This window comes from Coptis chinensis, chromosome 2 (genome assembly GCF_015680905.1).
Source record: "Coptis chinensis isolate HL-2020 chromosome 2, ASM1568090v1, whole genome shotgun sequence".
NCBI lineage: Eukaryota > Viridiplantae > Streptophyta > Magnoliopsida > Ranunculales > Ranunculaceae > Coptis > Coptis chinensis.
The window spans coordinates 113,275,902-113,298,865 of NC_141457.1; the positions used below are offsets into that span (position 1 = coordinate 113,275,902).

Sequence of the window (22,964 nt, forward strand, 5' to 3'; positions counted from 1 at the left end):
TGTTGCTCCTATTGAATATAGGCGAAACCATTATTTGTGGCCTTGTGGGTAAAAGACCTTGCATCCAAGAAACTAGAAGAAGCTGCAGCGCGAAGAATCAAATCAGTGGTTCTAAGATATAAAGGGGAAGTTATTGCGTGGGGTGTTGATAATGAGAATTTGCATTTCTCCTTCTTCGAGGAGAGAATTGGGCAAAATGCATCAGCGGTTTTCTTTTATAAAGCTCACGAATTAGATCCAGAAGCGATCACATTCATGAATGGCTACAAATACGATTGAATTTAGCTATGACATTTTAGCTAGCCCAGATAAATACATAGAGAAGATTAGGCAGATTCAAGCCTTCAAGGGGAATAAAGACATAACGGAAGGAATTGGACTGCAGTCGCACTTCAGTTCAGGTCCACCAAATCTTCCTTACATGAAAGCTTCATTGGATAAACTAGCTTCAACAGGCTTGCCTATATGGCTTGCAGAAGTCGATGTCGCCAAACACCCAAATCAGGTACTACACATTTTAGTATTAACTGTAGTTAATCTCCATAAAACGAACTATATATGTTTCATGGTTAAGGGATTTGATTGCTTGACCCGATTCTGTCCATTCACTGAAACAGCCGGTGGAATTTCACAGAATGTGTCTAACAGATTACGATTACAAAAACACACCGGTGGGAGATGTTGTCGATAAACTGATTGACGAGTGGAAAACTAGGATGGTTGTAGCTACAACAGACGCAGAAGGATATTTTGAAACTTCACTATACCTTGGGAGATTATGATGTAACTGACACAAATCCACTCACAAATTCTTCAGCAGCACTAGGCCTCAAAGTTTCGAAAGAGGGCGCGCTAGGAACAATCAATCTTTTAATTTCTGCATAATGTATCTGATAATGCAGTTTGATGATTACTAAACTTTTTCGCTTGGTGATATGAGACAAGAGTGTGATGATGTCATAACATCTTTTTAAGAGGAATTATAATGACATTAGCCTTGTAAGAATGGCATACGTACTCTTTTGCAAAACTCCATATAGGTTCTGAAGGATTATAGCTGCGTCTTGTTTATCGTGTGAAGAAAGGAGATCCAATCCTCTGCCTCCAGAGGTTACGGTTGCGTGTTTATGACCGACTATATATATGGCTCTGAACACTGATGAAAGGTGTTTGTGTGTTTGTTTTTGAAAAAGAACAATCCGATATACACCAATTACAAAACTGGCACTGAAAAGAGTCATCGCAGTTAGCTAGGTAACTCATTCCTACCAGATTCCAAACAATGCCTTAGAAAGAAGAACACTGCTAAGAAGAAACATAGCAATCGACAAAGATGTATTGAATAAAATTATATATACATCACTTCAGTTATAGTGAACGTCTGCACTGTCGTGAAAAAAGATGCAAGACTCATAATCACAGACCTAGTATTAGATACAACAGTATGTAAAACTCTTGAAAATCTCCTCTCTTGCAATGCCCATAGGGTCGAAGCACATAGCACCAATATGTCGAAAATCTTTCGCAAGATACCCATCTATGTAACACACAAGAATATCGTTCTCTTTGCAACTGAGGTCTTTATTTATACCTATAATACACTTCTCTTCTTCTTCTTCAAAACAAAGCTCTATGGTGATGTAAACCAAACTCAAACTGAATAAACAAGAAACTTAAAATATGTACAATGGAAAGTCTATGTCAACAGTTGATAAAAAAGTGATGTTTCTCAAATTAAATACAATAATTGAAGAATGCTGCTTCCATGATGCTTCCTTTTGTCCGGGAAGCATTTGCATCATTCATCCCAAATTTAATCACGGTAATAACTTTTTCCGAATGTGTGGTTGGTACATCATTTTCAAATGGTCAAGAAATGGTATGGATGTTACATGATATTTATAGCTGCTACAGGTGATGACACCAATGTGATATTATTCAAAGGACTAAGTAGTACCTAGTACTGTTGTAGAATATTTGCCTACATGATGATTTCATTGAAATGGGCGAGTAAGATTTATAAAGAGGACCGTTGCTCTCAATTATTGATCCCACGTGCGTAGGTATGCTCGTTGGCTCATAGTATGGGTGACTTCCGATCCGATAAAAGGCTTTCAGAAAAATTTCTAATTTTTTTCGGATGACAATATCCTTTCCAAATCCGATCAAATTATTTTTCGGATAACAATTTTTTTTCACAAAATATAGAAGTAAATCGAAAATTTGAATTATATAATCGGATTCTCTTAGAATAACCATTTTTTATCCGATTAATACATTCATTTAGTATCATTTTGAAATGTATTAATTTTAAAAAACAACTTAGACCTTTTAACTCGTTCATTTAGCAAACTTTTTCTTCATGATCCGTAAATAGGAATATGGGATAAATTGAGACATGTATGTACTAGAATGAAAATATTGATTTCTTGAAGTTGTGAGAGAGACAATGTTCTATTTCTCTAGAATTTTTATTTGGTTTGTAAACTATATGTAGTTTTAAAAATTCGAAAATTAATTGGAAATCGGATCGGATCGGATTTTGAAAACATATTCAATTCCAATCCAACTATTTTTCGGAAAAATTAGATATCAGAATTTCGGATATCAAAACACAAATATCATTGCCAAATTCGGAAAAAAATTAGATCAGGATTTGAAAAGATTGGGTTTTTGGAAAAAAGACACACCCCTTGTTCATAGCCTCGTACAATTTAGGGATTTTAGGCTACCTGAATCAGGGACCGAGTCGGATGTGGCTTGAGCTGGAGAAACGTATTGGACTAAAATTTGTTAAATTCCAAGCCCAACCCGAAGTTGAACCGCTCACCAAGTCAGACGGTGAGTCGGTCAAACCTAACCCGTGGAAACGTGGATTAGTTGGCAACCTCATTATAAAAGAGTCCTGTATTGGACGCCACTAAAATTAGATCGGGCAGCCTCCAGCCCAAACAAAAGCCCAATACACCCTCCCACCAAATCGCTAAACGGAAAACCTATCCTAACCGGGTCATCTCTTTTCACCCAAACCCTTCAAACCCTAACGAAAAACCCCCAAATTCAATTTCAATTGAGTGCAAACCTTCGAAAGTGCCCTGATTGAATTACCACAAATCTCTAACAATTCGAGTTTCTCACCGTTAAAAAACCCAAATTGAAAGTTGAAAGTTGTCATTGAAAACTAGATTCGAGTTTCTCAATTCGAAGTTTCTCACCTCTAAATTGAAAACTCCCAACAATTTTACCGGGTGATTCAATAGGCGGAATTGTGGTCAGCAATGGAGTATTGAATTTCCGAACATCTACAACATTTGATTGTCGGGCTTGTTTTGACTTGGTTCCCTAACTCTCCAAACCGCCATTGTTAGCCCTATGAGGTAACCCTTTTGAATTTTGATCACAACATTTTAGTGGTTTTTGAATTATCCGTTATTTGTTGAATTTCGTTGAGCTTGGTGTTTATTTGTTGCATTTCGTTCAAGCTTCAATTTGTTGTTGTTAAATTTAGTTTGTTGTTCAAAGAGTTAGGGAGGAGTTTTTTAGTGGAGGTGGGGAGATGGAGTTTGTTTGTTTAGGTGGGTTTAGGAATGTTAGAGGTGTGTATGGACCGAATGGGTTGAAGTTGGAGTTGGGCCGACGCAATATGATTTCAGTATTAGTTATGAGATTAAATGTGAGAGTGATGATCCTAAAAATGTTAAGATGGTACTTGAGAAGTTTTTGAATGAAAATGGCTCTTTGTTTTTGATATAATCATGTTTGTTTTTGTTTTAGGTTTCGTGTGTTTCTTTTTTAGATTAGTATGTTTGGAACTATCAAAAAATCTTGAGTTCTTAGTCTGTTAAGTTATTGGTATATATCTTGAGTTGTTCATGTTCATGTTCTTAGTTGAAAATGCACTTGTGAGTATGTATTATGTTGTGGGTGTGTATGCAAGTCATTTCATGAGTTCTAAGTATGTATTAGAAGTCATAATACATATCGTTTGAGTGTATTATGAGTTCTGAAAGTATGTATGCAAGTTGTTGGGTGTGTTTGGGATTTGGTGAGAGTTTTTAATGGTATTGATGCCTGATTTGGTGTCTTGGAGCTCATTAATTGAGTCTTATCTAACCATATTAGAATTTTAAATTTTTTAAGCAAGATTTGGAACTCTTGTTTTCAAAGAGACCCACGGTCAGCTCCCACTGGAAAGGTGTGGCAATCATTGAGGTATGTTAGTACTATTCAATTATACCTTCATGTATGCATTGGATTATACCTTCATGTATACTTCATTCCGAGCATTACCTGAGTTTCGGATATTCGTTGCTATCATTCATTTAACACTAGATCTAGATACACATTCAAATGCATTAAACTATTCAATGGTGAAGAAATTTTGAAAATATGCTAATACATGCGCTAGATTCATTGCACAAGTGAATTTGTTTCGAAAGCAATGTCAGCAGGCACATTCAACTAATTCTAGGTAAATTGCGATTTTGAAAGATTGAGTTCAGATACTCTATTTCTTTCTTGAGAGGAAATAATTGATTTTAAATGTTCATCACTAATTTGTGTTTGTGACGCTCTAATAAATATAAGTTTCACAAAATCGATCCATCCAAGGGAAAGGAGTAGTAGTGGAGTACTGGAGTATTCACAATAAAAATAGTCTATATAATTTTGGGTTTAGAGCATTGGATTGATTGAACAATATAAGTGCAAAACTTGGAGTATTATTTTGAACAATATAAGTGCAAAACAAGTTTAGATTTTGACTCTGATTTTGCAATAGCTCTGTCTTGTTATTTTTTCCCATTGTACTCGTTGGTGGTATAAGTTATTGAAGTATGGCCATCAGTTGCGTGGACTATTGAATCTTTTGTTTGTTTTAAATTTGTGGATATATGTAATAATTAATGGCGTGTCACCCGTGAAGTTTTCATTTCTTGCTATTTGATTGATTTTCTTTTCTTTTCATTATATAATTTATTTAGTTTTGTTGCCAAAATGAGTTCAACGTGGTTTCCATATTTGTCTAAACACATTAAAATATAAATTTCTTTCAATTATACGACTTAATGAATATTAGTTACTATAGGAAATTTTAAGTTGCACGCGAGACTACTGCGGCAAGACTACTATAGGAATGGGTTAGCATAAGGTGTTTTATGGTTTGGCTTAATTCAAGTGTCACTTGGTAAAGTGGCCAATACACCTCCTACTTGGTGTTTAAATAAGGCGGCTTATAGTTTTGATCATGATAGAAGATCAAGCTACTAGCTAGGTGTCTCAAGAAGAGAGTTAGAAATACACCTCCTACTTGAAGTTAACGGGGGGATCATCTCATTTTCGGTTCTATCCCCTGAGATAGAGAAGAATAGAGGTGCATGTGGGTGCTGGTAATCGGTGGCAAGGCTCATTGGTTCTCTTGCTCTTATTTAGTTTTTTGGTGGAAATGTTAACATATATATAATCAGGATAGAAGAAAGAACTAGGTAGAGACTTCACAACAATTCTTGCCTAGCAATCCTAGCATTCTAGTAAAAAATTATATACTAGCAATCCTAGCATTTTAGTTCCTGAAAGACCCTTTCATCTTGCCTTCAACAGCATAAAGCTTGTAACTAGCAATCCTTTTCTTTCTTTGTATCTCAGGATCATTGAAACTCCAATTTTTAGAAGATGACCCACCACCCTTACCTTTCTTAAACTTCATCTCTCTGTTATCCATCTGAACTTGTGGCATAGAAGATGCATAAGAAGTATTGTAACTTCTAAAACCATGCACACCGTGAGAAGTTTGTCTTTCTCCTATATAACTCTCTATCTGCATCTTATCATCACCACATGACTTGGATCTAAAATCTTCCATGACTATGTATTTATCTTGCAAGACTTGTTGGGACAAAAGAGAAAAGAGCAAGAAAATTAAAACTTGGGTTGGTTGGCTTTTTCCTGTAGGGTCAAACATACTCTTGTTTGTGAATTAGAAGGATTGGAAAACAAATGAAAGTGGTGCATATTTAATGATTCCTTGTATGGTTTTGTGCGGCATTTAGCATATTTTGATGACCGGTGGCTAAGTTAATCCGTGTCATTTTAGTTCTACCGCAATCTTTTGATTCAATAGCCCTAGCAATCTTAGCATTCTACCGCAACGGCTTAAACTTTCATAGTGCTCATCTTTCATACCTAGTATTTTCCTTTTTAGGGCACGATGTTATAAGAGAAGATACTTTTACCATTTTATGATTAGTGTTTCAGACATTCTCGCACTCACCTTTCATCGCTTTATGTTCTTGAGTCTTGACCAATGAGTAGTGACCTTGATCACATGCAGCTTTTTTTTAGTACTTGCTTAAGGTCCGGATACAGGGAACAAACCGCGCGTAAAACATTATAGGTGAGAAGCTCTTTCTTTGGTTATCAAACTTCTTCAATGTATGTTATCAAAGTGGTTTTTGGATGGTTTCCCCTATGCTTGACGAGGGACAAAGTCAAGTTCATTTTGTTGTAGAGAGAGTCCAGTTATTTTGTTGTAATACTTGATGTACATAAATGATGGTTCATACTGTAAACAAATCTTGTATATATATACATTTTCACCGCGTGTAAAAGTTAGGTTATATGTACATATGGTTGTTGGAAGAATGTCATTATTGATTTTCGTGTTATGCGAGGTTTAAGTATAATGAAACGTTGACCAAACAAAGGAAACTCTGCCCAAAATTCGATAGAATTTGGATAGAGTAACGCCTCATTCTATTTCTTCATATATACTTGGAGTTATCATAGCAAGCTTATAAGTATATTAGTTTTACGATTGGGATGATCTCCCTTTTATAGTGTTTTTCTTTGTACATTGTTTCTGTAAATATGGTTTATTTAAATATGGTTTACTAATACTTGTTTTATTTTTCTTTGTAGCGATGGGTCCTCGATCAAATAATGTGAATAATGTAGCGAAAACTACATTCAAGGGGGTGAAGAAAATGTTTGGTGGCGGTTCCTCTAGTGTTGACACAATTGGAGGAAAGAGACAAAGGGCAAAGGGATTAACGGCATCAGTGTGTAGATGGGACTATTTGGAAAAGGAGGTTCAGTTTGATGGATGTAATTTGTTTCAGTTTAGGGTTTGTAACTTTGTTAACTTTGAATGGATGGATATGATGTTTGAATGAATGTTTGATGTTTGAATGGATGAATGATGTTTGATGTTTGAATGGAATTTGATGAATATGAATGGATGAATTTGATGAATGGATGTTTGATGTTTGATGTTTGATGTTTGATGTTTGATGTTTGATGTTTGAATGGAATTAAGTGGAATTTGATGAATATAAAAGTGTTGTAAAAACGAAATGAACTTTCAATTTTTTTTTTGTCCAAACGACCCAACCGCATCGTTTGGTATCGACCTCGTCAGATCGTTTGGCCTTTATACCAAACGACTTCAGCAGATTGTTTGGCTTTAAGCCCAAACGACCCAGCCATGTCGTTTGGTATAAAGGCCAAACGACTTCGGCAGATCGTTTGGCTTTTATACCAAACAACTCAGCCACATCGTTTGGTATAAAGGCCAAACGACTTGACCATGTCGTTTTCCTTTAATCCCAAACGATGTAGCTGGGTCATTTGGTATAAAAGCCAAACGACTTCTTCTTCTTCATCTTCATGTTCCATTTAGAGAAACTTATGTATTCTAATATGTAGAGAAACTTAAGTATTCTATGTAAGGAGTAAGAATTTTGATGAAAAAATAAGCAAAGAGGAGTAATGAGTATTCAATATATATTTGAAATTTTGATATATTTCGAAGAATTGAGTGAAATATATTTGTAAGCCCTAAACTCTAAACCCCCCCCCCCCCCCAACTAGTTTATTATTCACAATTAAATAAAAAAAAACTAGAAAAAAACAAGTTTAGACATAAAACAAATTATTATTTTAGATTTGGATAATTGAGTGAAATATGTTTGAAATTAAAAAAAATTTATGTCAGTACAAAATTTGTAAACCCTAAACCCTAAACCTTAAACCCAAACCCCAAACCCCCAAACTAGTTTATGATTCAAAATTTGAAAAAGAAAATAAAAAATAATAAGTTTATAAATAAAACAAATTATTATTTTGAATAATTAAGTAAAATATGTAGGTACAAAATTTGTAAACAACCCTAAACCCTAAACCCCAAACCCCCAACCTAGTTTATGATTCACAATTTTAAAAATAAAATAAAAAATAACAAGTTTAGATATAAAACAAATTATTATTTCAAATAATTAAGTGAAATATGTTTGTACGAATTTTCTAAACCCTGAACCCTGAACTCCAAACCCCAAACTAGTTTATGATTCACAATTGAAAAAATATAATAATAGCAAGTTTAGATATAAAACAGATTATTATTTTAGATTTTAGCATGTTTGATTACATGTTTTAACTTGGTTATAAAGATAGGTGACTGATAAGAGCCCAAAACTGTAGTTTTAACCCCTTAATAATCATACGTTTTGCACTAATTACAATTATCACGAATAATAATTAAGAGTTGATACTGATTACGTGTTTTTATGTATTTTAGGCAGTAAAGTCGATTATGTGCAGAAATGTGCCACTTTGGCGAGATAAAGGAGCAAGGGTTGGTTGCTAAGAAGTTCTGTGATTAAAGGCCAAGATTCAAGGAGAAAAAGCCTTTTTAAAGCCCGGTCAAAAGCCTGAAAAGTCAAAGTCAACGCGGGTAAAAGACACAAAAAGTCAATGTAACTTCCGGCGTCCGTATCTTTTGACTCAGACCTCGGAATTGGACATATCTTATGTCAAAACGACCGGCTCGGAAAGAGATTTCCAATGGTCCAAGCTTTGACCCAATCAGAGGAGAAAAAGTGGACAAAACATCTGTCGAAGCCAACTGCAGCTGAAGAGCCCATTTTGGACTAAAGAAATTGGGTTTTGGGCCCGATTTTCCGGCCCAAAACATGGCTCCAAGCCCATGCACGATTTTTAGATCTGAAAGTATAAAAACAAAAGATTGACTCTTTGTTAAAGAAAATTAGGTTAGGTAGCAAAATCAATTAGGTTAGGTAGCAAAGAAATTAGGTTAGGTTAGAAGAAAGACTCCATTAGAATAGCTTAGAACTTAGTTTTTAGTTAATTTTTAATTAGTTTAGATTGAAATAACATTGTTTTAGATCTAGATCTAGTTTCACATTAATTAATTAGTTTATTTCTTGAGTATTGAATTATTGTTATTGCTTTTTCATTAAATTAATAAAGTTAGTTGTTTTTTATAATCTAGTTTCATTTTCCATTAAACATCTATTGCAATTCATTGATTTAGTATTTGTCACTATTAGTTTAATTCAATTCTTACACGAGTAGTTTCCTTTTGAATTCGAACAAGCAAAGTTCAAACCTTTATACCATGTCTTGTTTGATTTGCTTGGGAAATGGTAGTATAATGATATTAGAAATTTCACATCACACACTACTCTCATTGTTCACCATTGTTCATTGTGTCGAGTAGTTGAATTCTATTTAAGTCTTGAAGGTTTAAGAGTGGAACGAATCCTGACTCTCTGATATTACTTCATTATTGAGAGTAGGAATATTGATATAAACACGTATTTACGTAAATTGATTATTTGTGTTTACGCATAGATAGTTAGAATACGTTGTTATTACTTTTATCAGTGACTATGTCATAACAGATAAAGAGTGCAGAGTGCATGTTGTGTTGGTGTAATTGTGTTGTTTCTAACCCAATTTTTTAAATCGGATTTCAATTTTCCTTATTCAATTAGAATGTGTTGATAATTGATCATTACTAATTCAATTTTGCACATAATTGTTTAAATAAATTATTATAAACTTATGATCGATTAATTATTTGTATTATAAGAAAAGTGTTAGTGTTTATGTATAAGAAAAGTGTAATTGGTGTTTATGTCCAAACGACTTCACCATATCACCCCATATAAGTCCTAAACAACTTGCATGTGATATCAAATGATTAGCCAAATCTAAAATATACACACAAACGATATGGCCACGTCGTTTGAGTGCGTTTGAGTGTACACTCAAACGACATGTTCACGTCGTTTGAGTGTACACTCAAACTACGTGACCATATCGTTTGAGTGTATACTTAAACTACATGGACAAGTCGTTTGAGTGTTACTCACACTAACACTAAACTACGCGTGACCACGCCGTTTGAGTGTACACACATAAACGATATGGTCACATAGTTTGAGTGTACACCAAACGACGGACATGTCGCTTTGAGTGTACACTCAAACGATATAGTCAATGTAGTTTGAGAGTACACCCAAACGACGTGGACATGCCGTTTGGAGTGTACACTCAAACGATATGGTCAGCGTAGTTTGAGTGTTAGTGTGACTAACACTCAACGACTTGGCCACGTCGTTTTAGAGTACACTCAAACTACGTGACCACGCCGTTTCAGTGTACACTCAAACTACGTGGTCACGTAGTTTGAGTGTAAACAGAAACGGCCCGGAGGGTTCATTTTGATAATACCGGTTGAATTGGGGCTTGGGCTTGGGCTTGGGCTTGGGCTTGGGCTTGGGCTTGGGCGTGGGCTTGGGCTTGGGCTTTGATGGCAAACTTGTAATATGGCAAATTTGTAAATTTTTTTTTTTTTTTTTTAGGGGTTGCCAAATCCAATTTGATGAGTGCCCGATGGAATTGCCTTATAAAAAGCAAACCAACGCAACCTAATTTTCATTATTTCTTCTTCGCCAACCTAAAAACAATTCTTCTCTCTCCGTTCGCTCGTTCTTATCCTTTTAAGGTAAAATTAATTTCTTATAGTTTTTCGTTTTTTTTAATTAATATATGTTTCTAAGATTAGATCTGAATAGTGAACCATGTATATCGATTGATTACTTGTTTGTAAGGTTAGATATGATTACTCTACCATGTTGATTGATAGATTTTGGGCTGTTTTTTTTACATCAATCGTTTGAATAGTCAGATCTAAAACTATTGATGTTTTTTACATGTTTTTTTTTTAAATTTATTGATTTGTAGGTGTTTATATGTTGTTTCGGTGTTTGTTTTTTATGTTATTAGGTTTGATTTGTTTTCTCACGTTGAACTAGTAATTGTTATTGTGTTAGTCAAGATCAAAATCGACTTCAAGGCTTTTTATCCCCTTGTTTTTTATGATTGATGATATGTGTTTGATTCTTTTCATGGTTTTCTCAGTTGGTCTTACTTTATTGAACATTAACTCAATTGTATGCATGTTTTAATTCTGTACTACGCTATTTTGCAAAAAAGATTTACTCCTTCATGACCTTGTTGACAAATATGTGTTTTGATTTTTCTCTTCATGATGATCTAGTTGCTTCACAATTCAATGTTTAGTATTTTCAACAATATTAAGACAATAGTGTTATTTAATTTGCTTAAACCAATGTTATAAATACTGTATTCATGTTAGTGTGCTGTATGCTGTATTATTGATTTAATTGTCTTAGTTTAATAGATGTACTTTAAGATCTTGTTGTGGTTTGTTGTTGTGCATAATTTTAATCTCGTCTTCTAATAACAGATGCAGATATTTGTGAAGACTCTTACTGGAAAAACTATTACTCTTGAAGTTGAGAGCTCAGACACGATTGATAATGTCAAAGCCAAGATCCAGGATAAGGAAGGAATTCCTCCTGATCAGCAACGTTTGATCTTTGCCGGGAAGCAACTCGAAGATGGAAGGACCCTAGCAGACTATACCATTCAGAAGGAGTCCACCCTTCACTTGGTGCTTCGTTTGAGGGGAGGCATGCAAATTTTTGTCAAAACTCTCACTGGCAAGACCATCACCTTGGAGGTCGAGAGCTCGGACACCATTGATAACGTCAAGGCAAAGATCCAGGACAAGGAGGGTATCCCACCAGATCAGCAGAGGTTGATCTTTGCTGGGAAGCAACTTGAGGATGGTCGAACCCTTGCTGATTACAACATTCAGAAGGAGTCGACTCTTCATTTGGTTCTTCGCCTCCCGTGGGGTATGCAGATCTTTGTTAAGACACTCACTGGGAAAACAATCACTCTTGAGGTGGAGAGTTCTGATACTATTGATAATGTGAAAGCCAAGATACAGGATAAGGAGGGAATTCCTCCAGACCAGCAGAGGTTGATCTTTGCAGGTAAACAGCTTGAGGACGGTAGAACACTTGCTGATTACAACATTCAGAAAGAATCTACCTTGCATTTGGTCTTGCGTCTTCGGGGTGGTATGCAGATCTTTGTCAAGACCTTAACTGGAAAGACAATTACTTTGGAAGTTGAAAGCTCCGACACTATTGATAATGTCAAGGCTAAGATTCAAGACAAGGAAGGTATACCACCAGACCAGCAGAGGTTGATCTTTGCAGGAAAGCAGTTGGAAGATGGTAGGACTCTTGCTGACTACAATATCCAGAAAGAGTCGACCTTGCACTTGGTGTTACGTCTCCGTGGTGGTATGCAGATTTTTGTCAAGACCCTCACTGGTAAGACTATCACTTTGGAGGTTGAGAGCTCAGACACTATTGATAATGTGAAGGCAAAGATCCAAGATAAAGAAGGAATCCCGCCAGACCAGCAGAGGTTGATCTTTGCGGGAAAACAGTTGGAAGATGGTAGGACTCTTGCTGACTACAACATCCAGAAAGAGTCTACCTTGCACTTGGTCTTGCGTCTTCGGGGTGGTATGCAGATCTTTGTCAAGACCTTAACTGGAAAGACAATTACTTTGGAAGTTGAAAGCTCCGACACTATTGATAATGTCAAGGCTAAGATTCAAGACAAGGAAGGTATACCACCAGACCAGCAGAGGTTGATCTTTGCAGGAAAGCAGTTGGAAGATGGTAGGACTCTTGCTGACTACAATATCCAGAAAGAGTCTACCTTGCACTTGGTGTTGCGTCTCCGTGGTGGTATGCAGATTTTTGTCAAGACCCTCACTGGTAAGACTATCACTTTGGAGGTTGAGAGCTCAGACACTATTGATAATGTGAAGGCAAAGATCCAAGATAAAGAAGGAACCCGCCAGACCAGCAGAGGTTGATCTTTATGGGGAAAACAGTTGGAAGATGGTAGGACTCTTGCTGACTACAACATCCAGAAAGAGTCTACCTTGCACTTGGTCTTGCGTCTTCGGGGTGGTATGCAGATCTTTGTCAAGACCTTAACTGGAAAGACAATTACTTTGGAAGTTGAAAGCTCCGACACTATTGATAATGTCAAGGCTAAGATTCAAGACAAGGAAGGTATACCACCAGACCAGCAGAGGTTGATCTTTGCAGGAAAGCAGTTGGAAGGTGGTAGGACTCTTGCTGACTACAATATCCAGAAAGAGTCTACCTTGCACTTGGTGTTGCGTCTCCGTGGTGGTATGCAGATTTTTGTCAAGACCCTCACTGGTAAGACTATCACTTTGGAGGTTGAGAGCTCAGACACTATTGATAATGTGAAGGCAAAGATCCAAGATAAAGAAGGAATCCCGCCAGACCAGCAGAGGTTGATTTTTGCGGGAAAACAGTTGGAAGATGGTAGGACTCTTGCTGACTACAACATCCAGAAAGAGTCTACCTTGCACTTGGTGTTACGTCTCCGTGGTGGTATGCAGATCTTTGTGAAGACCCTCACAGGTAAGACTATCACTTTGGAGGTTGAGAGCTCAGACACCATAGACAATGTTAAGGCAAAGATCCAAGACAAAGAAGGCATCCCACCAGACCAGCAGAGGTTGATTTTTGCTGGGAAGCAGTTGGAAGATGGGAGGACTCTGGCAGATTACAACATCCAGAAGGAATCTACCTTGCACTTGGTCCTCCGTCTTCGTGGTGGTATGCAGATCTTTGTGAAGACCCTCACTGGGAAGACAATAATCTTAGAGGTGGAAAGCTCGGACACGATTGACAACGTGAAAGCTAAGATACAGGACAAGGAAGGGATTCCTCCATACCAGCAGCGACTCTTCTTTGCTGGTAAGCAGTTGGAGGATGGGCGTACTCTGGCTGATTACAACATTCAGAAGGAGTCAACCCTTCACCATGTCGTGCGTCTTCGTGGTGGTTTCTGAGGTAGTTTGATTGATGGTGTGAATTTTTATGTGTGGCCTGGGTTGGCGCCTTTTCATTGTGGTATTTGTGATGTTTTCTTTTATGTTTCTGCGACTCAAGTACTCGTAAACTTTTTTTGTGTTTAGTATATAAGCAAAATAACAAGTCATTGTGGTATTTGTGATGTTTTCTTTTATGTTTCTGCGATTCGAGTACTCTTAAACTTTGTTTGTGCTTAGTATATAAGCAAAATAACAAGTCTCTTTTTATTAGTATTATAATTGTGGCTTCCTGTTTCTATTTTTGCTTTGTTTTTTCTGTTTGCCGTTATTTTGACTGGATATCTCCCGACTGATTTGAAAACCAATTTGTTCAGATAGTAGCGTATTTCAACAATACTGTTGATTATCTTTCACTCATTAGCTACAACCCCGGGAAAAGGTTGGCAGTAATTCTAACTGCTTATTTCGTTGCCTTTTGTTTCACAAGTGGTACATGTGTTCAGGTAGCTTCTGATTAGACTTGCAATGGTTGGTACTTGGTAAATGTGTTCAGAGATGCAAATATAGAGGCAGCTGCAGTGGAATATTAAAAACATAATTGCTTCATTGAGTTACTAAATTCCTCTCTTTTACGTTCTTGTGTGGCTCGTCTTATTAGATTGTCAAAAAGGTAAATGTGAAAAAAATGTTCCTTCACAACTGATGTATTGGTGAAGGTAAAATATATGTCTACCTCCTTGACACCATTTAGATATTCCCACTTTTTTTAGTGAGCTAAAACTCAGAAACTTGTGTTATTGGGAAACATAATACAATTCTTTCACATGGTGCATTAAATTCTACTTTTGTAAACTTCATTTATGTGCATGTTATTCTAATATTGACTAGTTAGTAGGGTTTGTTTCAATTTTGCGTTCATTGAAAATAATGAAACTGATGTCAGATGGCATTTGCTAATGTTATAAGTTAAGCCTGTTGGTTTCAGAAGGAGATTATACATTGGTTTCAGAACTTCCGAATACTTACTGTTGTTGATAAGAAATTCTCTTTTACTTTTATGCTAGGAGAATTTCATTGCCCAGTTCTGAATAAAGCCTTCACAGAGTTTACACACATTGTTGCTGTAAAGACTACAGGGAATGTGTTCTGTTACGAGGTTTGTTACCCTTTTTTGTAGTTACCATTTGCATTCTCTGCTAAACTTTGTATTTTCTCTTGTTGTTGTTCACCCCTAAATTAGCACTATATTTTGTTTTTGTGAAGGCAATTAAAGAGCTGAATATAAAGACCAAAAACTGGAAGGAACTTCTCACAGATGAACCATTCACTAAGGAGGACCTGATAACAATTCAGGTATGTGCTAGTGTCCAAAGATTGCCTGTTGTTTTATGTAATTTACAGACGGAGTTCTTACTGTTTTTTTTTTTATTTTTTTTATGAAGAATCCAAATAGACTTGATAGCAAGGTCCTGGTGGAATTTGATCACGTTAGAAACAGACTGCAACTTGATGATGAAGGTAGCTTACCCTGTAGTTTATTCCATTTGCTTCAGTATGTTCTGATGTTTGTGCTTTCCTTGGTTGAATTTCGTGTTTGTTCTTTGTATTCCTCAGAATTAAGTAAAATGAGCTCAGATCCAGCTTATAACATAAATGTAATTGGGGATATTAAGGAAATGTTAAAGGAGCTTGGAACTGAGAAGGGGAAGCAAACAGCATTACATGGTGGTGGCGGTGAGAAAGCAATAAATGAAAGAGCTGCTGCACTTGCTGCAGTTCTATCTGCTAGATCTCGCATTAAAGAGGACTCTAAATCAAGTAAAAATGGACCCCAGGCATACAGTATTGTAGATGCTGCATCTGCTTCAGTTCATGGGAGAAGTGCTGCAGCTGCTAAAGCTACCTCAAGTGACAAAACTGCTGCTCGCATCACCATGCACATGGCAGGTGACCGCACGCCCGTTAATGCCAAAATGGTTAGTTTCTCTTCATAATAAACTTAACTAGCTTTCTGTGAAATTGAATTGAATGAATGGCTGAAAAAATTGATCTGAATTTTCTCACAAGTTACAATGTTTCTATTGATAAGTTGGATAACCTGTGTGCTAAAACTGAAGCTGAAATTGTTTATTATTGGAGTTTGACACATTTTTACTCAGAAATTTCTCAGATAATTGTATAATTATGAAAGAAAGGAACATTTCCAAGTGATGAGTTTGATATTTCAAGTTGTCTTAACCATCTTCATCTTTATCAATGACAATCATCTGTCTAGCATAACGATCGTCATCATGAAATTCTATAGAAGTGTTCTCTTTTCTCATGATACATATGAGAAATAAAAATCTGATTCTTTTGGTTTACCCGATTTCAGGTAAAAAGCCGATATACTACTGGTGCTGCTTCACGGTCCTTCACATCTACGTCTTATGTTCCTGTAACCACTAATGAGTATGAATATGTCAAAGTTGAGAAAAATCCTAAGAAGAAAGGGTATGTTCAGATGCACACAACTCATGGTGACTTGAATATTGAACTGCACTGTGACATAACACCCAGAGCATGTGAGAACTTTATCACACTATGTGAACGTGGCTACTACAATGGTATTGTTTTCCATCGAAATATTAGGTATTTATCACTGCAATTTTTTTTTTCATATATTTTTCATTATCTGTAATGATTCAAAAATCACAGTGCAGCATTGTCCATGTTATGTAGGAATTTTATGATTCAGGGTGGGGACCCGACTGGTACTGGAAGCGGGGGTGAGTCTATTTGGGGAATGCCTTTCAAAGATGAGTTGAACTCAAAATTAGTTCACTCAGGAAGAGGTGTTGTCAGTATGGCAAATAGTGGTCCTCACACAAATGGTTCCCAGTTCTTCATCCTGTACAAGTCAGCGAGTCATCTAAATTTCAAACACACTGTTTTTGGTGGAGTTGTAGGTGGCCTGACTACCCTAGCGGTGATGGAGAAAGTACCTGTTGATGACGATGACCGCCCTTTGGTAAGAAAATATCTTATCCTTGTTTTTTGATTAGATGAATTGGAATGAATTCAATTTAGAAACTTATTAAAGGCATTTGTTTTCACCTCTGGACATATTAACTGGGATTGAGCAATTTCGCACTATTTGCCAGATCAGTCAGAGCCTGATCACAGTGGTTGTTTTGTTTATGCGTGATGTATCATAACTCTAATCGTCATCGTTGTTGCTATTATTACTTATGCTATTGTTATTATGAGATTAGCTTTTGGTTGTTGCTCTGTACTTAAGTTTGTGTTTTGCATGAGTCGAAAATTCATGCTTATGTATCTGGTTTGTTTCTCAGTGATTAGCATCACTAAGAAGCTAGTATGTCCATTTTGAAAATTGGCCATTGGATGATGTTTAGTAATCTAGACAAAGTTGCCATTTACGTTATATTTTATTTTGTTTGATTAGTTTCGTCTAATGAACAGGTTTCACCTTTTTGGTGATTTTAGCTGCAATTGAGATCTCAAGATGGAGATCATGCTTTTAGGCATTTGAATAATAGACCAATCTATGACAAGTGACATGCTACTCATTGGAAAATATTTACATCTAAAAGGTTTTTGGTTCTGAACTACGAATGAATCGTGACTCTCTAATCTATTCCCATAGGCTCATCCCCACATCCGCGCCTTTAACTGTATGGCTTCGGAGTCTATCTTGGTCGGTTTTTCCTTTGAAGCAAAGTGGTTTTTCCGTTATTGGGTTTAACACATGTTTGGAGGAGTGATTATTAACGTAACTGAGTGAGGGGCCAATACATTTACAGGAGGTCAGAGTTGAGAGGTTTTGTTTTTGATTTTTGCACTGTTTTTTTCACGATAATAACTTTGTGGTTGGTACATCATTTTCAAATGGTCAAGAAATGGTATGGATGTTAGATGATATTTATAGCTGCTACAGGTGATGACACCAATGTGATATAATTCAAAGTACCTAGTACTGTTGTGGAATATTTACCTACCTGATGATTTCATTGAAATGGCAAGTAAGATTTATAAATAGGACCGTTGCTCTCAATTATTGATCCCACGTGCGTACGTAAGTTCGTTGGCTCATAGCCTCAACATGAGAGCAAGTCCAATAGGGGCTATATTGTGCTGCTAAAAATAAATATAGTACCTCAACCACAAAAATGGCATACCAATGGAGCTGCTAAAAGGGTCTTAAATTTGGAAGGAGTCAAAAACCCAGTCAAAGTTAAGACCTTTGCTAATAGCTGTTATAATAAGTTCGGGAGATGGACGACATAGTTTCTACCGTCTGTGTGTAAAATTTCGACGGACGGCATAAACTGTACCGTCCGTCCAAAAAATAATAGGCGGACGGCAGAAACTATGTCGTTTGTACAGTGCCGGTCCTGAAGACAGGTGGCTAGTTGGGGCTCCCAAACTTTCAGCCCAAAATAGGGCCCCCAGTCAGCCAGTCTGCCAAATTTACCCATATCCAACTATATCCCACTAGCCCGTTCCAAGTCTACCATCCAACTCAAAACCTGTTTCAAGTCTACTCGATATTTTCAATACATTTAGGCCCAAAATTGGTCCCTCTGCCACGTCAAGTCCCATTAACTCTCTAGTCTCTACTCTATGCTATATGTCTACATGTAATAAACCAAACCAATAACAATTTTGACGTGCCATTTAATTGTGATTATTTTTAATTTACAGTTACATTTATTTGTACTATACTCCAGTTTTCATGGTTGACTAAAAGTTACCTATAGTGCTTATTTTATACTTTCAAACCATAAATAAAGTTTTTTTTTTAAAAACCTCAGTGCAAAAACAACAACTAGATCATTTTCTCCATCAAATTGAGACGAGTTTTTTTTTTACATAGGCCCCCATCTCGGAACTCGCATAGGGCCCCTATAAACTTAGGGCCACCTATGCGTTCGTATCATTTAGCACTTCAAAACAGAAAACGCCATTCGATTGGTTTTTAAATTTTGGGAAGCTAAATTTGGCTGCAGCCCAATTTAACAGCTCTCTATTGGACTTGCTCTGAATCAGGGACCGAATCGGATGTGGATTGGGTTGGAGAAATTCCAAGTCCAACCCGAAGTTGAACCGCTCACCAAGTCAGACGGTGAGTCGGTCACACCTAACCTGTGGAAACGTGTATTAGTTGGCAACCCCTCATTATAAAAAGCAAACCAAAGCAGCCTAATTTTCATTATTTCTTTTTCGCCAACCTAAAAACAATTCTTCTCTCTCCGTTCGCTCGTTCTTATCCTTTTAAGGTAAAATTAATTTCTTATAGTTTTTCGTTTTTTTTAATTAATATATGGTTCTAAGATTAGATCTGAATAGTGAACCATGTATATCGATTGATTACTTGTTTGTAAGGTTAGATATGATTACTCTACCATGTTGATTGATAGATTTTGGGTTGTTTTTTACATCAATCGTTTGAATAGTCAGATCTAAAACAATTGATGTTTTTTTACATACTTTTTTGTTTTTGTTTTGTATGTTATTAGGTTTGATTTGTTTTCTTATGTTGAACTAGTAATTGTTAGTGTTAGTCAAGATCCAAATCGACTTCAAGGCTTTTTATCCCCTTGTTTTTTATGACTGATGATATGTGTTTGATTCTTTTCATGTTTTTTCTCAGTTGGTCTTACTTTATTGAACATTAACTCAATTGTATGCATGTTTTAATTGTTGATAGACATGTGTTGTGATTTTTCTCTTCATGATGATCTAGTTTAACAATTCAATGTTTAGTATTTTCGAATGCGGTCTTTTCAACAATATTAAGACAATAGTGTTATTTAATTTGCTTAAACCAATGTTGTATGCTGTATTATTTTAATAGATGTGTACTTTGAGATCTTGTTGTGGTTTCTTGCTGTGCATAGTTTTAATCTCTTGTCTTCTAATAACAGATGCAGATATTTGTGAAGACTCTTACTGGAAAAACTATTACTCTCGAAGTTGAGAGCTCAGACACGATTGATAATGTCAAAGCCAAGATCCAGGATAAGGAAGGAATTCCTCCTGATCAGCAGCGTTTGATCTTTGCCGGGAAGCAACTCGAGGATGGAAGGACCCTTGCAGACTATAACATTCAGAAGGAGTCCACCCTTCACTTGGTGCTTCGTTTGAGGGGAGGCATGCAAATTTTTGTAAAAACTCTCACTGGCAAGACCATCACCTTGGAGGTCGAGAGCTCGGACACCATTGATAACGTCAAGGCAAAGATCCAGGACAAGGAGGGTATCCCACCAGATCAGCAGAGGTTGATCTTTGCTGGGAAGCAACTTGAGGAAGGTCGAACCCTTGCTGATTACAACATTCAGAAGGAGTCGACTCTTCATTTGGTTCTTCGTCTCCGTGGGGGTATGCAGATCTTTGTTAAGACACTCACTGGGAAAACAATCACTCTTGAGGTGGAGAGTTCTGATACTATTGATAATGTGAAAGCCAAGATACAGGATAAGGAGGGAATTCCTCCAGACCAGCAGAGGTTGATCTTTGCAGGTAAACAGCTTGAGGACGGTAGAACACTTGCTGATTACAACATTCAGAAAGAATCTACCTTGCATTTGGTCTTGCGTCTTCGGGGTGGTATGCAGATCTTTGTCAAGACCTTAACTGGAAAGACAATTACTTTGGAAGTTGAAAGCTCCGACACTATTGATAATGTCAAGGCTAAGATTCAAGACAAGGAAGGTATACCACCAGACCAGCAGAGGTTGATCTTTGCAGGAAAGCAGTTGGAAGATGGTAGGACTCTTGCTGACTACAATATCCAGAAAGAGTCGACCTTGCACTTGGTGTTACGTCTCCGTGGTGGTATGCAGATTTTTGTCAAGACCCTCACTGGTAAGACTATCACTTTGGAGGTTGAGAGCTCAGACACTATTGATAATGTGAAGGCAAAGATCCAAGATAAAGAAGGAATCCCGCCAGACCAGCAGAGGTTGATCTTTGCAGGAAAACAGTTGGAAGATGGTAGGACTCTTGCTGATTACAACATCCAGAAAGAGTCTACCTTGCACTTGGTGTTGCGTCTCCGTGGTGGTATGCAGATCTTTGTTAAGACCCTCACAGGTAAGACTATCACTTTGGAGGTTGAGAGCTCAGACACTATTGATAATGTGAAGGCAAAGATCCAAGATAAAGAAGGAATCCCGCCAGACCAGCAGAGGTTGATCTTTGCGGGAAAACAGTTGGAAGATGGTAGGACTCTTGCTGACTACAATATCCAGAAAGAGTCGACCTTGCACTTGGTGTTACGTCTCCGTGGTGGTATGCAGATTTTTGTTAAGACCCTCACAGGTAAGACTATCACTTTGGAGGTTGAGAGCTCAGACACTATTGATAATGTGAAGGCAAAGATTCAAGATAAAGAAGGAATCCCGCCAGACCAGCAGAGGTTGATCTTTGCGGGAAAACAGTTGGAAGATGGTAGGACTCTTGCTGACTACAACATCCAGAAAGAGTCTACCTTGCACTTGGTGTTACGTCTCCGTGGTGGTATGCAGATCTTTGTCAAGACCCTCACAGGTAAGACTATCACTTTGGAGGTTGAGAGCTCAGACACCATAGACAATGTTAAGGCAAAGATCCAAGACAAAGAAGGCATCCCACCAGACCAGCAGAGGTTGATTTTCGCTGGGAAGCAGTTGGAAGATGGGAGGACTCTGGCAGATTACAACATCCAGAAGGAATCTACCTTGCACTTGGTCCTCCGTCTTCGTGGTGGTATGCAGATCTTTGTGAAGACCCTCACTGGGAAGACAATAACTTTAGAGGTGGAAAGCTCGGACACGATTGACAACGTGAAAGCTAAGATACAGGACAAGGAAGGGATTCCTCCAGACCAGCAGCGACTCATCTTTGCTGGTAAGCAGTTGGAGGATGGACGTACTCTGGCTGATTACAACATTCAGAAGGAGTCGACCCTTCACCTTGTCCTGCGTCTTCGTGGTGGTTTCTGAGGTAGGTTGATTAATGGTGTGAGCTTTTTTGTGTGGCCTGGGTTGGCGCCTCTTCATTGTGGTATTTGTGATGTTTTCTTTTATGTTTCTGCGACTCAAGTACTCTTGCTTAGTATATAAGCAAAATAACTAGTCATTGTGGTATTTGATGTTTTCTTCTATGTTTCTGCGATTCGAGTACTCTTAAACTTTGTTTGTGCTTAGTATATAAGCAAAATAACAAGTCTCTTTTTATTAGTATTATATTTGTGTCTTACTAGTTTCTATCGGTGCTATGTTTTTTCTGTTTGCTGTTATTTTTACTGGATATCTCCCGACTGATTTGAAAACCAATTTGTTCAGATAGTAGCGTATTTCAACAATACTGTTGATTTTCTTTCACTCGTTAGCTACAACCCCGAAATCATATGCAGTATACATACTGCCACACTGGGCACTGTCATATTTTAGTTTGAAACTTCGTTTGTTGAGAGATGTGCTGCTCTGCCAGTTTAGATTCTGTGTGTTCGAGTAGCTTCTGACTAGACTTGCAATGGTTGGTACTTGGTAGACTCTTATCTACTGGTTTCGCTGGTCAAAGGCGTTTGGTGCTAGGGCATTAGGCTACACATTATTACACAAGGCACCTTGAGGGCTAAGATATCTCAATTCTCGAATCTCAAGAGCTTTGGTACACAAAATGCATGTGTTATCCCGATTACTAACATTTGAGAAAGCAAGAACTTGTAGGATAGGATGGGTTAGTTTAGTAATTGAAGGCAAGGCTACTACAGCCAGCTATTTCAGTAAAAGCATGTCCTGCTTCGTAAAGCTGCAGCTGCGTTATTTGTAATAATAGATACAGCTTAAATCAGAGTACATCAAAATTTTGTAGTTTGCTCGTTGGAAAGCTCTGATTGAATCTGCAT

The 22,964-nt window shown here is 37.2% G+C and overlaps 4 protein-coding genes across 5 annotated transcripts; all 4 read left to right on the forward strand.

The window, feature by feature from the left end:
- The first annotated feature begins 259 nt into the window (after positions 1-259).
- On the forward strand, positions 260-782 carry LOC147520878 (endo-1,4-beta-xylanase 4-like). The gene is made up of 2 exons (XM_086594344.1): positions 260-505; positions 618-782. Exons 1-2 carry the CDS (start codon positions 260-262, stop codon positions 780-782), a joined length of 411 nt encoding a protein of 136 aa, XP_086450470.1.
- A 9,893-nt stretch (positions 783-10,675) lies between these two features.
- LOC147520879 (polyubiquitin) lies at positions 10,676-14,347 on the forward strand. Its single transcript, XM_086592394.1, has 2 exons — positions 10,676-10,807; positions 11,573-14,347. Exons 1-2 carry the CDS (start codon positions 10,685-10,687, stop codon positions 13,067-13,069), a joined length of 1,620 nt encoding a protein of 539 aa, XP_086448520.1. The 5' UTR covers positions 10,676-10,684; the 3' UTR covers positions 13,070-14,347.
- On the forward strand, positions 13,169-14,347 carry LOC147520880 (polyubiquitin-like). The gene has a single exon (XM_086592389.1). The coding sequence runs from the start codon at positions 13,169-13,171 to the stop codon at positions 14,084-14,086; it is 918 nt and encodes a 305-aa protein (XP_086448515.1). The 3' UTR covers positions 14,087-14,347.
- Positions 14,348-15,179: 832 nt separating this feature from the next.
- Positions 15,180-22,299, forward strand: LOC147520881 (polyubiquitin-like). Of its 2 annotated transcripts, XM_086592387.1 has the most exons (7): positions 15,180-15,224; positions 15,332-15,421; positions 15,511-15,586; positions 15,683-16,044; positions 16,443-16,699; positions 16,790-17,078; positions 19,999-22,299. In XM_086592387.1, exons 4-7 carry the CDS (start codon positions 15,694-15,696, stop codon positions 22,054-22,056), a joined length of 2,955 nt encoding a protein of 984 aa, XP_086448513.1. In that variant the 5' UTR covers positions 15,180-15,224; positions 15,332-15,421; positions 15,511-15,586; positions 15,683-15,693; the 3' UTR covers positions 22,057-22,299. The 2 variants fall into 2 exon arrangements, with proteins under 2 accessions (XP_086448513.1, XP_086448514.1); XM_086592388.1 differs by lacking the exons at positions 15,180-15,224; positions 15,332-15,421; positions 15,511-15,586; ... (1 more) ...; positions 16,443-16,699; positions 16,790-17,078 and adding an exon at positions 19,200-19,350.
- Positions 22,300-22,964: the final 665 nt, after the last annotated feature.